This window comes from Vitis vinifera, chromosome 18 (genome assembly GCF_030704535.1).
Source record: "Vitis vinifera cultivar Pinot Noir 40024 chromosome 18, ASM3070453v1".
Taxonomy (NCBI): Eukaryota; Viridiplantae; Streptophyta; class Magnoliopsida; order Vitales; family Vitaceae; genus Vitis; species Vitis vinifera.
Genome location: NC_081822.1, coordinates 5,082,595 through 5,097,266, shown reverse-complemented (window position 1 = coordinate 5,097,266; position 14,672 = coordinate 5,082,595). Strand labels below are relative to the sequence as shown.

The 14,672-nt window shown below is 31.9% G+C and overlaps 1 protein-coding gene across 1 annotated transcript; it reads right to left on the bottom strand.

Annotated features, from left to right (window-relative positions):
- Nucleotides 1-533: 533 nt before the first annotated feature.
- Nucleotides 534-13,473, bottom strand: LOC100232945 (uncharacterized). Its single transcript, XM_059734263.1, has 9 exons — nt 13,164-13,473; nt 12,734-12,925; nt 12,245-12,410; nt 11,521-11,908; nt 11,412-11,446; nt 2,477-2,685; nt 2,029-2,220; nt 1,498-1,663; nt 534-1,098 (listed from the first exon to the last, which is right to left on the bottom strand). Exons 1-9 carry the CDS (start codon nt 13,371-13,373, stop codon nt 710-712), a joined length of 1,947 nt encoding a protein of 648 aa, XP_059590246.1. The 5' UTR covers nt 13,374-13,473; the 3' UTR covers nt 534-709.
- Between the last annotated feature and the right edge of the window lie 1,199 nt (nt 13,474-14,672).

Genomic DNA, 14,672 nt, shown 5'->3' with positions numbered 1-14,672 from the left:
AACAGTGTGCTGAATGGTGCTCCAAAGTCCACACATAGTGGGCCCGCTGAGTCAGACTTGTTTAATTTTTAGCGACAAAAATCTAGCCCCGGCATTGTGTTGCACTATTAGGTAGGGTTGAATTAGATGAAGGACGAAGCTTTCACATTAACACCACCAATCTTATTCAAGCTATCAATTATCATATGGGCCTTACTGTCGTCCGTATCATAAATGATTCAACCCTTTCCTTTATCTTACTTATTTTTAGATATTCCATGTATATATTTATATACGAGTGTGTGTTCCTCGTGGGATGACCCTGCTCTCGGGTTTATCCGCAAATTTAGGTGAAAGAAAAGGAGGATTTTTTTAAAAAGTATTATTTTAAAAAATAAATTCTTTAAAAAATAAATACAAAAATATTCACCCTGTGGTGTTTTCGTTCCCGTTCGTTTCTTTTTCTCGTTATTAAATTTAGTTGTAATCAAAAGAGTCTGAAAAATAATTTTAATCATTCAAAATTATGGTGCAAATGGTCTGGCGCACGGAAATTTAATTTTTTCAGATGATCCAAAACCAACTAAAAACTTTATTTGGGATAAACCTTTGAGTTGATGAACATTATTATACAAATGTCATAAGCAAGGCAAATTTTGCAAATCACCTGTGATAAGCTACTTCCAAATATTATTGAAGTAGTACAACATTAAAGACATTCATAAATTGACTAAGATCCATTGATTTTCTTGCAGTCGGTCCTGATCTCTCCATTAGTTCCTGTTAGGGGACTCAGGTTTCCCATCTTAATCATGGCATTGGCCACATCCGTAAAGAAAGTGGCAGAGTTGGTGCTGTAGGTTTCAACTATGGAATCTGTGGAACCACCATTATAGAGTTGTTGGTCTGAGTGCAACAGACCCTTCTTCGCCTTCAAATTTCTGAAATAAACATTATCGAAAACAGTAGTCGTTTCATCCAGATCAGACAGATTATTATCTCCACCCGTGCTTGGGCAGATTTTCTGTTTTGATGTTGCAAATGCTGCATCGATGTTGGTCTCGTTGTAAATTCGACTCCGAAAGCTTGTGCATCTTGCTTTACCTATGGTATGAGTTCCTAAAAATAAAAAAATAAAACGAAATATATTTCAAATTAGGAGGAATTTCGGATAATAAATTCAAATATAAAATTGAGTACTTGTGCCTCAACTTGCTCTAGGTCGTATGTGACTTCTTCTAAAAAATTAACAATATTTTGACTTCTAAGGTGACTAATAAGCGTCATTTTTTGCTGTCTTTTCTTTTCCACTTTCTTCCAATGATAGTGATGCCTTCACTTTGTGGGGAAAAAGCATGAGTAGTTAAGGATATGGTCAAAGACACGAAGTAGTGAAGTAGACGGCCCATTTGACAACGAAAATGAAAAAATATGATATCATTTTTTTAATATTAAAACAGAAAATATACTAATTTATCAATTTTCTAATCATTTTTGCTACCAAATGCCAGAGCATACCTGAGAGAGCCACCATTTCCTTAGTAGTGAAGCCCTTGTTGGAGAATCTAGATATAAGAGTACTAAGATCTGAGGCCGGGCCAGGGAGGTCACTGTTAGCAGTACTCAAACTCGCCGTGGTTGAATCTCTTCTGCCTAATTGCAGGGTCCATGTTGGGCCACCCAACTGAAAAAACATATAATCAGTAAACCGCAATATTAATTTAGTTAATTAACCAATTATTTGAAAGGTCTTAGCCCATAAATATTTTATAAAAACATCAATTTTTTTTGGTATGGTTTGTATCATAGTTCAGTAAACGCCGGTATACATAGCCATGTTTAATTAGCTCCTATGTTAAAAGTTTGTCCATGATAAGGTTTCCATGGTGGCTAATGAAGGCTGGCTGGAAATAGTATTTCCGAAATACTCTAAAATAATGGTGTTTGTAGAATAAGGAAGACAGATTATTGTATCTTTGAACCCTATTATAGACTGCAAGGTCACGATTAATGGTTATATAGTAGTTGTGAAGGAAGTAGGTCTCTTACAGCAACAACAGAGTCACGAGCTGCCACTGCTACAATATCTGCACAAGAAACAACCCCAGGGCACAAACTTTCCACTTGAGATTTAATGGTGTCGATCACCTCATATCCTCGCACAGAGTCCTTATTTGGTCCTGCTGTCTTCTCTCCGGTAAAGCTTGCAGTGTCGTCCAATAATATAGAAGCATCACATCCCTGTTAAATTTGTACATGAAGATGTTATTAGTACATATTTTCCTGTTAAACAGCCTTATGCACGTATGCATGTGACATGTCATGTATGAAGGGATTATTATTGAGGTTTATTAATATCTTAAGGGTCAACCAGTGCCACATGATCATGGTTGACTTCTGGATTTCAAATCTAATTTGCAGACTAGTCAGAAGTAACCAGAACAAGCACTGAAAAAAATGCAGTAAAAAGGAGTTAAATATGGAGGAGGAGACTTACCAATACAAAGCAATCATGGAAATGGAGGCGAAGCAATGAGGCTCCCATGCGGCGCTCTTTGGCCACTGCATTGTTTACTGCAGCTCGAATGGTAGAGAGAGCCTTAGGACATGAACTTGCATAGAAGTTGGAGGAGAGCTGTGCATGTGCCATCCCCAATAGAAACGAAAACACACAGAATAAGGAAAACAAGGATAGGGAAGCCATGGCTTAATTTGGATGTGTTGAGACACAAACAAAGGAACCTTTGTGTTTGGAACTGGTTAAGCCTGATCTGGTGCTCTTTCTTGGTGCAGTAGTACTCCATATTTATGCTAGTCGTGGAACACTTTTCTTTATAAAAAAGTAATGTGTAGTAGACGGCTTACAAGACATGTTTGACTTTTTTTCCTTTTTTTTTTGGGGGGGGGGGGGGGGGGGGTTCTTCGGTGGTGGTTAAAACAAAGCGCGTGCTCGGGGGGATTCTTCGGTGGTGGTTAAAACAAAGCGCGTGCTCGGAATGAGAACTTAGAATTAGGCATCTCTTAGACTTTGTCATCTCTCAGTAGATCTACTCATGGCGAAATAGTTTTCATGCACATTCTAGAACTAACTACATTTCTGTCGGGTTTTATGGAGCTTAGTTTTATTTGATCTGATTTGATGACTTGACTCGAATAATATTGCGTCTCATGGACAAGTCTTCTGGGGGTTTGGGGGCGTTGCCCTTGAGAAAATTTTTTTGGTATGTTTAGCTCATTGTGAAATTGTTTTTTGTAATTAGGGTTTTTTATTGTGGTGTCGTTGCCGTGTTTTATATAGAGAAAAAATATTATAGCCAAATATGATTTTTGGGTCCATTTAACTCATTGTGGAACCGTCTTTTGTAATTAGGGTTTTTTATTGTGGTGTCGTTATCGTGTTTTATATAGAGAGAAAATATTGTAGCAAAATGTGGTACTCTGTATTCTTCTCTCATAATAGTAATATCCTTACAACTACTTGAACATAGGTAAATTATCGAATCACGTAAATACTGTCTTGTGTGTATAATTATTTTTCTTTGACGTGTATTTTCTATATTTTTTATTTCTCGCATGTTGGAAATTTGGCTTAATTCCCTTAACGTTCCTAGTGTTTGATTGAGATCAAGTAAGTGAGAGATTTGGAGGATACATAGTTTCAATACACAAGTTCGATGGAGTTTGAGGTGGCCTTTAATTGACCACCGACGTAAAGTAATCAAGTCCAGTTTGAATTTCGGGCATGAGGGTGGCGTTTTTTCTCTATATTAATCAATTGATAGTAGTATATGATTGCGCTCTTTTGACATTTTACGTAGTAGTGGATGATTAACATTGGAAAAGTATAATGAAGGAAGAAAATGAGAAGAGTGACGGGTAAGGAGTGGGTTGGCTGTTTTGTTTGATTGGGTTGATTGGAGTTGCAAGTGGTGCAAGCCTGACCCACGCCTATACTTTACTTTTTTTGCCACCGGCCTTTCGAAAAGACCATGATGTTGAGTACTTGACTTGGATGTTTATCAAGTCAAGATCGGTGGATATAACAAAACAAATAAGGTTTTCATTATCGGGAAATGAGCCCACTTGCTCGGTGGATTGTAGCTCCAAGTCTTCTCTTCCAGAAGTAGCATATTTTACATAATTATGAAAGTCAGTAGCTCTCCAACCTCCTTTACCCTCAATCTGAGGGAGAATACGCGCATGTTGCAAATCAAAGGCTTCCGTGATTGCTTCATCTGAGGAATGGTTTTTCAGAAATTTTCAGGGAAGATATTGAGGGAATTTGCTTCATCGGGACTTTGAATTCCTTAATGAGTATCGAGTACTTGTCAACATCAGCCATGTGGTTTCCACGGGCCAGTCCGAAAAATATGCCTCACTTAATATTTTTTTATTTTCTTTCTGATAAATATCCCCCTGAAAACATGGTTGGTTGGTTAGCTTTGTGGGATACAGGGATGGAGCCAAGGACATAAATATCTGTGTCAGAGCCTTGAGATGAAAAAGGCATGCGTTGATATTTGCAACCTCCAGCTCCATTATTTTGACCAGACAGCCAAATCATGACAAAAACATAATTCGTGGATGGCATCGATGTCCTTATCCCGAAATTCTCACTCCTACTGCTCCAAAATCAGACTTTAATCGTCTTCCAAAGAATGAAGATAACACAGCCACATGCTGACATGCTATCAGTTCTTGTGGAATTGTCTTCGCCATCAACTTATTCAAAACCGGCTACTGCAATTTGTCTGTTTAGCAATAGACAACCTCCCCCTCCCCATTCATCGAATTAATAAAGCTGTTTGTTTTTATTAAGATCAATATGGATGTAATCAGCTGGTTAAAATTTTGATGTGGTGGCTAATGATTTAAGGGAATTGAATAAAAGTAGTACTTGGAACACATTAATCCGGATTACTGTTTAGTGATATTGTATTATTTTTTGAAAATTATTAGACTAATAAGCACAATGCATAAAGCCTTATTTTATTTGAAGTTCATGAAAAATCATAAAAGTGTTAAGGAGAATCAGAATAGTTATTTCAGACCAATTTTCATTTGTAAAATTCTAATAATTGATTGATTTTTTAAAATTTGAAATTATTTTTAAAAATAATCTATCGGTGAAAGAATCAAATATATTAAATCTTATTTGATTTGAAGTTTATTTATTTATTAAGAAAATTTGAAAAAAAAATATGTTTTGACCAAATGAGAAGCAACAAAGTTATTCTCCATTAATTTTTGTTCATAAATTTACAAATTCTATAATTTGGTTTTACTTAATTTAGAATTTATTTATCTAATTGAAATTTTAAAAAAAAATTAATTATGAAAAAATGATATATAAAGAAAAAAATTAGTAAAGTCACTCAAAATAAGTTTTAGTCTATTATATATTTCCTTCTAATATTAATCAATATTTTAGTTTCAAATTATTTTAAAAAAATAGAGTAAATCTTATCTATCAAATCTGCTTTATTTGAAATCTATTTAATTAGCCATGAAAAAATTTAGAGAAATTAAAAGAAATTTTAAAAACACACATAATATAGAGACAACTCATATTTAAACATTTTTTTTATAGGTTTTTTAAATTATTTCTTTATTTCTCTATATTTTTATTTTATTTTTTAATAGTTGAAAATGATTTTTACTTATTCTTTAAAACTATTCCCTATCTTATTTTGTTTTAAAAAAATATGTTTTTAATTAGAAATAAAAATTGTATTTAAATCACATAATCAAATAAACTCTTGATCAAGTACCTTGAAAAAAAGAAGGCTATTTTATTAGGTCCCTAACCGCCTGTTTAGGGTACTCTAATAACAAAAAAAAAAAAAAAAAAAAATCCATGGACAATGTTTACAGTTTGCTGTCAAGCTTATAGCTTACAACAGATTTTCGATTTTCAAATCCTAACTTTTGGGTTGTTTGTGTTGATTCATGTATTCATGTGACTTGCCCACTATTATTTCGGGTCTAGGTAAAGTAAATAAAAAAATAAAAAATCTATCAAAACCTATGATATTGGTTCAATTTTTAATAAAAAAAAAAATCGGTTTGATTTGAGAATTTTGAAATTGGCCTTGATAGTTCAATTTTCGATTTTCTTATTTCCTAATAGATAAAAACGAAATCAAACCAATATTTTAAAATTTATACATAATTATTTGATATTTGAGAAATTTTTCTATATTAGATTTTATTAAAGTAATTCATTATTTTTATATTATGATCAAATCAATTCTAAATGGATTTGATAGATTTTTAATATCAAATTCAAGTTGGTTTCAATAATTTTAAAAATAAATAAAACTCAAGATTTAATATAAACTCCTATTAATAATTTTTAAGTTCAAAACAAATACAAATCTATAATTAAAAACCAAACCAAATGGATCTTAAAATATTTGGTTTGGTTTGATTTTTCATTTTATATCTAGTTAATTTGATTTCTATGATATATAGAGTTGATCACATTGATTGAGTTCAGTTTTTATTAGAAACAGATGGAAGTATCATATTGGATTTTTGTTATACTTTATTTAGTTCAGATAGAGTTGTTTATTCAAAAAAGATTTTGTAAATCTTAAGCTAAAATAGAATGAAGGGCCAAACCATATCTTTCTTTGATTTTTTATAAAAGTACGACAATTTAAAAAAACAATTTCTAAACTACCGTGGTTAAAAAAATAATTTCAAATCTACCATAGTTTTTGCTAAATATGAAAGAGAACGTTATTTCCTTTTTAAATCGTTTATTTGAAAACAATTTATATATAAAAAAATCATCTTTTGAAAATATGATTTCTAACATTTATTTTTAAAAAAATTTACACACTAAAATCGTCTCTTGAATATATGATTTTTAAAAGAAAAAAAATAGGGAGAAATCGTATTTTTCTCCACAAAAAAATAAAATTAATGATATATTTTTTTAATAATATAAATATATATTATAAAATTAATTAATTTTATTTATTAAATTTTAATATATAAAAAATTATAATTATTGAGATATTTATCATAAATAATATTTATAAAAATATAAATTAAGTTTAATATTTAGATATTGATTTTTTTTATTATTTATTTGTTGATGGTTCATATGAACAAAGTTGTTGGTTTTTTGCATTCATGATAATAATTGATTTTTTTATTATGGTTGATACTTTATTAATTGTTGGGATATTTGTTGATTTTTTAGTATTTATATGAACAATATTATTGGTTTTCTTATAATCATGATAGTTGGTGACTTAGATTATTTAATATAAAAAATATTTGATAATTAAGGATTGACTTGGTGTTTATATTTATGATATTATATATTTGAATTTCAAGGTTTTTATTTGGATATATAGTTTTTGAAAAAATGATTTTTTTTATTTGATGGATTTTCTTGGAACCTATAACTTTAAAAATTAAAAACAAATAAAAATTTTTATATAACAAAATATTTCCTCAATTTTTTTCTTAATAAAAAATAGTTAATTATTTCTAATTTTAAGTGTATTAAATTATTTTTTAAAGAAATATTTTATTATTTTTTCAAATTACTTTAGTTGTTTATCATTTATAATTATTAAATAAAATATTTTAATATACAAATGATTATTATTTCTTTTTAAATTGATTAATACTTAAAAAATTATATCTCTTCATATTGAAAATTAATTTATTGAATAATAAATTAATTTATTTTTCTATATTTATTCCTTTTACAGTTAAATTTTAAATTAAAAATTAATATTTTTAATTTTAAAATTTATATAACAAAATTATTTATTTTGTAATAATTATTTGAGAAATTAATAACAATTTTTTTATAAACGCATTTTTCACATAAAATTGATAATAATTTTTTTAAATTACAAAGCAAAAGAAATAAAAATTATTAGATAAATATTATTTATCTTATAAATAAAAAACAATATCAAAGTAAATTAATTTTATTAATTATAATTAATTGAATTAATTTAAAGAAAAAAGTGAAGATTAAGAAGAAAATATTTTTAAAATCAATATCTAAATATTAAACATAATTTATATTTTTAAAAAATATTATTGTAGATAAATATCTCAATAATCATAATTTTTTTATATATTAAATTTAGTAAATAAAATTAATTAAATTTATAATAATTATATTATTAAAAAATATATCATTAATTAAAAAATTTATAAGGAATGAAAAAATGATTTTTTTTTTTTTTGGGGGGGGCACCGGGGAATCATCACTTTTTTAAGAAAATCGTTACTTCAAGAGACGATTTTTCCCAAATTATTATTTAAAAATAAAATAAAAATTTGAGAAAATTGTCTCTTCAATAGACGATTTTCATGTGTAAATTTTTTAAAATACAGTAAATTTGGAATTATTTTTTCCACAATGGTAATTTAGGAATTATTTTTTTAAACTATCATACTCTTATCCAAAATCCTTTCTTCCACGGGTTTTACTTTGGTCTGTACCTGTATTTGTTTTCATGTCCGCAACACGCCTACATATTATAATAGGCTAGTTTTCAGCCTCAAGCTTTCCGTGTATAATGAAGTTAGATTCGGGATAGTAGTGTATTGCTTCTGGGCCAAGGCCTCTCCTTGCATGCGTGGCTGTAAAATTTATATATATGGAAAGACATTAAAAAGACACACATAATCGAACCCAAGTACTTGACTCGATGCTTGCAAGGGGATAGTGCCAATGATTGAAAGGCTCTTGGTTAAATTTGTGGGGTTTCTTATTTCTATGGGGGTTGGTCCTATGCATTGAATCTCTACCTACCCTGCAATATATGCTTCAAGCATTTAAATAATTTGTTTCTATAGAAAAAATAGTTCCTTTAGAAGCTGGACAGAGGCTGAAAAGGCTATAATTTTGACCTCAAAATTGAAGGTAAACCATGTCAAATCATAAATTATAAACTGTAACTACTGAAGGTATTTCAATCATAATAATTTTTTTGAAGGCCTAAACTGAAGACTGGCACCAAAAATAGTGAGTCCATTGAACCTGAATAGTTCTGCTAGCAACCGAAACCTAGATCCAGAATTGGGTTACATTAATGTTAGATAGAGCATCTTCACCATCCATATATCTTATAAATACCATCTTTTTCATGTGGGCCTAATTCATATACGCCTGATTAATTCATCATCATTTTTTCTTGTGGTATCGAAAGTCTTAATATAAACAATATTAATTTGAAAACATAAATATAAAACAATCTAATTAAAGATACATGAGGTTTTAATATGATTTGATTAACAATCAAGAGGAATTGTTTTACTATAATATATATATTATAAAAAAATTATGTATGACTTTTGAGTTCTTGGATAAGAAAATATTAGGAATTTGAGACCCATTTCAACATTTCTTTATTTTATTCACTAATTGAGACTGAGAGTGAACACCTTTGATGGGCTTAGTTGAAGTGCATGAAAAAGTCTGGATTTGGACCTTCCAAGTTCAAACTCCTACTTGTAGTTTGTCCTATGATCCTATCCCTTAAAGGGCCTGCTGTAAACCCGAAATTCATCGTTGGGTCTCGTTTTATTAAAACTTTTAATGTAGAATCTCATTCTTTAATTTTTCAGGGTGAAGGGGACTTTCTCAGCCATCTTGGGGAAAGAAGAGAACACAATCGCCACCCTCTTGGCAATCGGGTGAAGGGATTCCGAGCAAACAACACTACTGTCGTCGCCCTTAGTTTTGAAATAGAAGTCCATTGTTGTAGGCTAATGGCCCAGATTATGCAAGAAAAGCTCCTCGAAGATCTGTTGCAGCTGGTAGTTTATCTGGTCATAAATGGATTTTACCATTCGGTGTGTGTGTATATATATAATATTTTTAATAAAATTAAGCTCTTGTGCATGAAGTACTCAACTCGGCCGACATCGTGTACAAGTTCCACAGGACTAACATTATGCTCTTTAACTTAAAAGTTGAATGACTTTTAGATACCATAAAAGAAAAGTGTCATCAGCAGAATGATAGTGATGCCTTTATTCTAAGGGGGGAAAATAGTACAGTTAAGAATATTGGTGAAAGACATGCAGTAAAGTAGAGGGCCATTTGACAACGGAAATAAATACCACTCTTGAAATATGATATCATTTTTTTTAAATTAAAACAGCAAACATACTATTTTGTCAATTTTCTAATCATGCTTGCTACCAAATGCCGACCAGTACACCTGAGAGAGCCACCATTTCCTTGGTAGTGAAGCCCATAAGACCACTTGGGTGAGGTCAGTGATAGCAGTACTTAAACTCGCCTTGATTGAATCTCTTCAGCCTAAAAACCCACAATCACTAAACAACAAAATTTAATTTTAAGTGCCTTAGCCCATTGATCTATTTATTTTATATCTATCTGAGTTTAAAATAAAAAACCTCAAATTCATTTTTAATCTATTTATTTTTCATCTCAAATCCATCATTAGGATTGGGATGATATGAGTATCCAAAAAATTTATCTTATTTTTATTCCTAATTAATTTTCAAGTATGAAGTCAAAATAAAAAGTGACATATATATATATAGTTATTATAAATAGTTATTAACGAAAGAATAAATTTATAAATACTATTTATAAAATTATGTATCATAAATATTTTTAACAAAAGAATTTTAATAAAATAAATTTGGAGGATATACTTGTTGAATTATTAATTTTCCTAAAAACTTATAATATATGTATAAATAAATTTAAAGGAGAAACCTGTCCAACTATTGATTTTTCTAAAAGCTTATAATATATCATATACATGCTAAGATAAAATCCTTGAAGTTTAAACTCAGGAGTTTATTATGCACTCTAACAAAACATCTTGATTACAAGCCCAAAAAGGTAAGTTGCATGATGCATTACTGCCATCGGGCCTATTAATTAAGGCTCAACAGTTTTGTTAGCGACAGAAGACTAGATCCAGCATTGGGCTACATTATTTGCTAGGGTTGAATAGACGGAAGAGGCAGCTTTCACATCACCACTATTATCCATCTGATTCATACCATCATTATTATATGGGCCCTAAGTCATACGTGTATCAAAAATGATTCATTGCCCTTTCTTTATGTTACTGACTAATTGGGACCGGGAGTCAACACCTTGGATAGCTAGATTTAGTTAGTGCATGCATATTAAAGTCTGAGGCTTCAAAATGGCTACTTGTCCATCTTATCCCTTCAGAGCTCTTCTGATTGGCTTAGAAAATTTAAAATCTTTTCTCGTAAGAAAAAATCTTTCTTACCATTTACTTGTAATCAAATGACTAGGAAAATAATGTCAATCATTCAAAATTATGGTGCCCATGGTTGATGATACAAAAATTTAACTTATGCAATAGAACCAAAACTGACTAAAAAATTTTTAAGATAATTTTTTAAGTAGACGAACAAATACAAATACCATAAACTCCGCAAATTTCCCAGACTGCTTTGCGATAAGCAACTTCCAATTATTTATGGTAGGAGATTAACATTAAAGACACTTAAACCAGAAAGAAATAAAATCCATAAACTGACTAGGATCCGTTGACTTTCCTGCAGTTGGTCCTAATCTGTCCATTAGTTCCGGTTAAAGGACTAATATTTCCCATCTTAACCATGGCGTTGGCCACATCCCTGAAGAAAGTGGCAGTGTTGATGCTGTAGGTTTCAACTATGGAATCTGTGGAGCCACCGTTGTAGAGTTCCTGGTCTGAGTGCAACAGACCCTTCTTTTCCTTCAAACCCCTAAAATAAACATTATCGAAAACAGTAGTAGTTCCATCCAGAGGAGATAGATTATCATCTCCACCCGATCTTGGGCAGATTTTCTGTTTTGATGCTGCAAATGCTGGATCGATGTCGGTGTCGTTGTAAATATGATTTCGAAAACTTGTGCATCTTGCTTTACCTATGGTATGAGTTCCTAAAAGAAAAAAAGAAAAAGAAAAAAAAAAAAAAAATATATATATATATATATTAGAAATTATATGGAATTTGAGATAATACGTTAGTTCAATGATATATTATACACATACATGCATATACGCAATACATGTACATAGATTCAAATGACGGTGATGCCTTCATTTTGGAAAAAAGGAAGAATAACAATGAAAGTTAAGGATATTGGTGAATTATGCATAGTGAAGTAGAGGACCCATTTCACAACAGAAATGAAAACCACCGTTGAAATATGATGTCATTTTTTTTTAAATTAAAACAACAAACGCACTATTTTATCCATTTTCTAATATTATACCTGAGAGAACCACCATTTCCTTAGTAGTCAAGCCCTTCTTGGAGAAGGCAGATATAAGCTGACTGAGATTTAAGTTCGGGCCAGGGAGGTCGGTGCGAGCAGCACTGAAACTCGCCGTGGTTGAATCTCTTCTGCCTAATCGCACAGTCCATGTTGGGCCACCCAACTGTAAGAAAAAAAAAAAAAAAATCATAATCAATAAACCACGATATGTAGTTAATTAACAATTATTTTAAGTGTCTAATCTTTAATAGAACCATCAACTTTTTTCGGCCTAATTTGGGCCACCCAACCATGTTTTAGCACCCATGTGAAAAGTTTGGCCATGATAAGTGTTCCATGTTGGCTAATGAAGCCTGACCACAAATGCTCAAAAATAATGGTGTTTGTAGAATAGGAGAGACGGATTAGTATATCTCTGAACCCTATTATAAACTGCAAAGTTGAATAATGGTGATATAGTAGTTGTGAAGGAAGTTGGTCTCTTACAGCGACAACCGAGTCACGAGCTGCCACTGCTACAATATCTGCACAAGAGACAACTCCAGGGCACAAACTTTCCACTTGAGATTTAATGGTGTCGATCACCTCATATCCTCTCACAGAGTTGTTATTTGGTCCTGCTGTCTTCTCTCCAGTAAAGGTTGCAGTGTCATCCAATAATATAGAAGCATCACATCCCTGTTAAATTTATGCATTAACATGTTATTAGTAGCCATATTCCTGTTAAACAGCTATATGCACGCATGAATGTAACTAATATTTTCCCATCTTAAAGGTCAACCAGTGCCAAATAATATCTGACTTCTGTATTTCAAACCTAAGTTGCAGAGGCAGTCAGTAGTAACCAGAAAAAAGTTAAAAAAGTAGTGAAAAACAGAAGATCCATTAAAAAGGAGGAATGTGGAGAACGACTTGCCAATACGAAGCAATCATGGAAATGGAGGCGGAGCAATGAGGCCCCCATGCGTTTCTCTTTGGCCACTGCTTTGTTTACTGCAGTTCGAATGGTAGGGAGAGCCCTAGGGCATGATCTTGCATAGAAGTTGGGGGATAGATAATGTGCATGTGCCATCCCCAGTAGAAGCGAAAATATGAAGAATAAGGACAACAAGGATGGGGAAGCCATGGCTTAATCTGGATGATTTGAGGCAAAAACCAAGGACCCTTTTTGTTAGGAACTGGCTAAGCTTCTGGTGCTCTCTTGGTGCTAGTACTCCATATTTATGCTAGTCGTGGGACTCTTCTCCTCTTTTCTTTTTCTTTTTCTTTTTTTTTCTTTTTTTATTTATTTTTTATTTTTTTTGTAAAGAATATCTCTACATAGAAATGTCGACCACTGAAGATATCTAATTACTTGGAGACGTTGGATTTCTCATTCTTGGTATGTGGCCTTTCTGTGTCGATTAAAGGAAAGCACGTGGTCGGCAAGAGAACTTCGAATTATGCATCTCTTGGACTTGGTCATCCTCCCTGTAGGGTGTAGATCTACTCCTTGTGAAACAGTTTTCAAACACGGCCTACAGCTAAAACTTCTGGAACTAATTACGTGCCTAGTGTTTTATTGGGATCGATTAATTGAAAGATTTCGCGTCCTTCTCTAGCAAATTTTAATCCACAAGTCTGGTAGGGTTTGTGGAGGCCCGTATCTAAGTAAGCACCTGAGAGAAAGTAATCCAGGTCCAGTTTGAGTTTGGGTATGAGGGTGATGTTTTTCCTCTATAATCACTTGATACCAACAAATTAATAACTGAGCTCCTTTTGACATTTTACGTAGCAACGGAGGATTAACATGGGAGAAGTAAAATGAAGGATGACAAATGAGAAGAGTGAGTGGTGAGGTGTGGCTTGGCTGTTGTTGATTTGATTGGGATGATTAGGAGCTGAAAGTGCCGTCTCACCCACGCCCAAATTAAATTTTATACATTTTTTTCCGCGAAAGGATCGTGATGTATCGAGTACTCAGTCTTGACCTTGGATGCTTCGTGACTGTAAGTAGCTCTAAGTCTAGTCTTCCAGAAATATATAGCATCAATTTACATAATTATTAAGGTCAGTAGCCCCTCCATTACCATCGATCTGAGGGAGAATACGCGGATACTGCAGATCAAAGGCTGCGTTTGCTTCATCCGAGCAATGGTTTCTAGGAATTTTCAGGAAGATATTAAATTTCATCGGGACTTTCTTTCCCTTGATGGGTCTTTTTAATAATCAGCAATGTGTTTTCCTTCCACCATTCTGACAAATATAGCTGTAGATGCATTTAATTTATTTTTTTATTTTTTATTTTTGAGAAAAAAATGTGTTTCCATCTGAAATCCGTTCTCTCATATTTCAACACATGAGTCAAAAATATTTATTCTACTTTCTTTCTTAGAGATATTTCCCTTGAAAACGTGTAAATCTCTGTGGAAAAAAGGAACGGAGT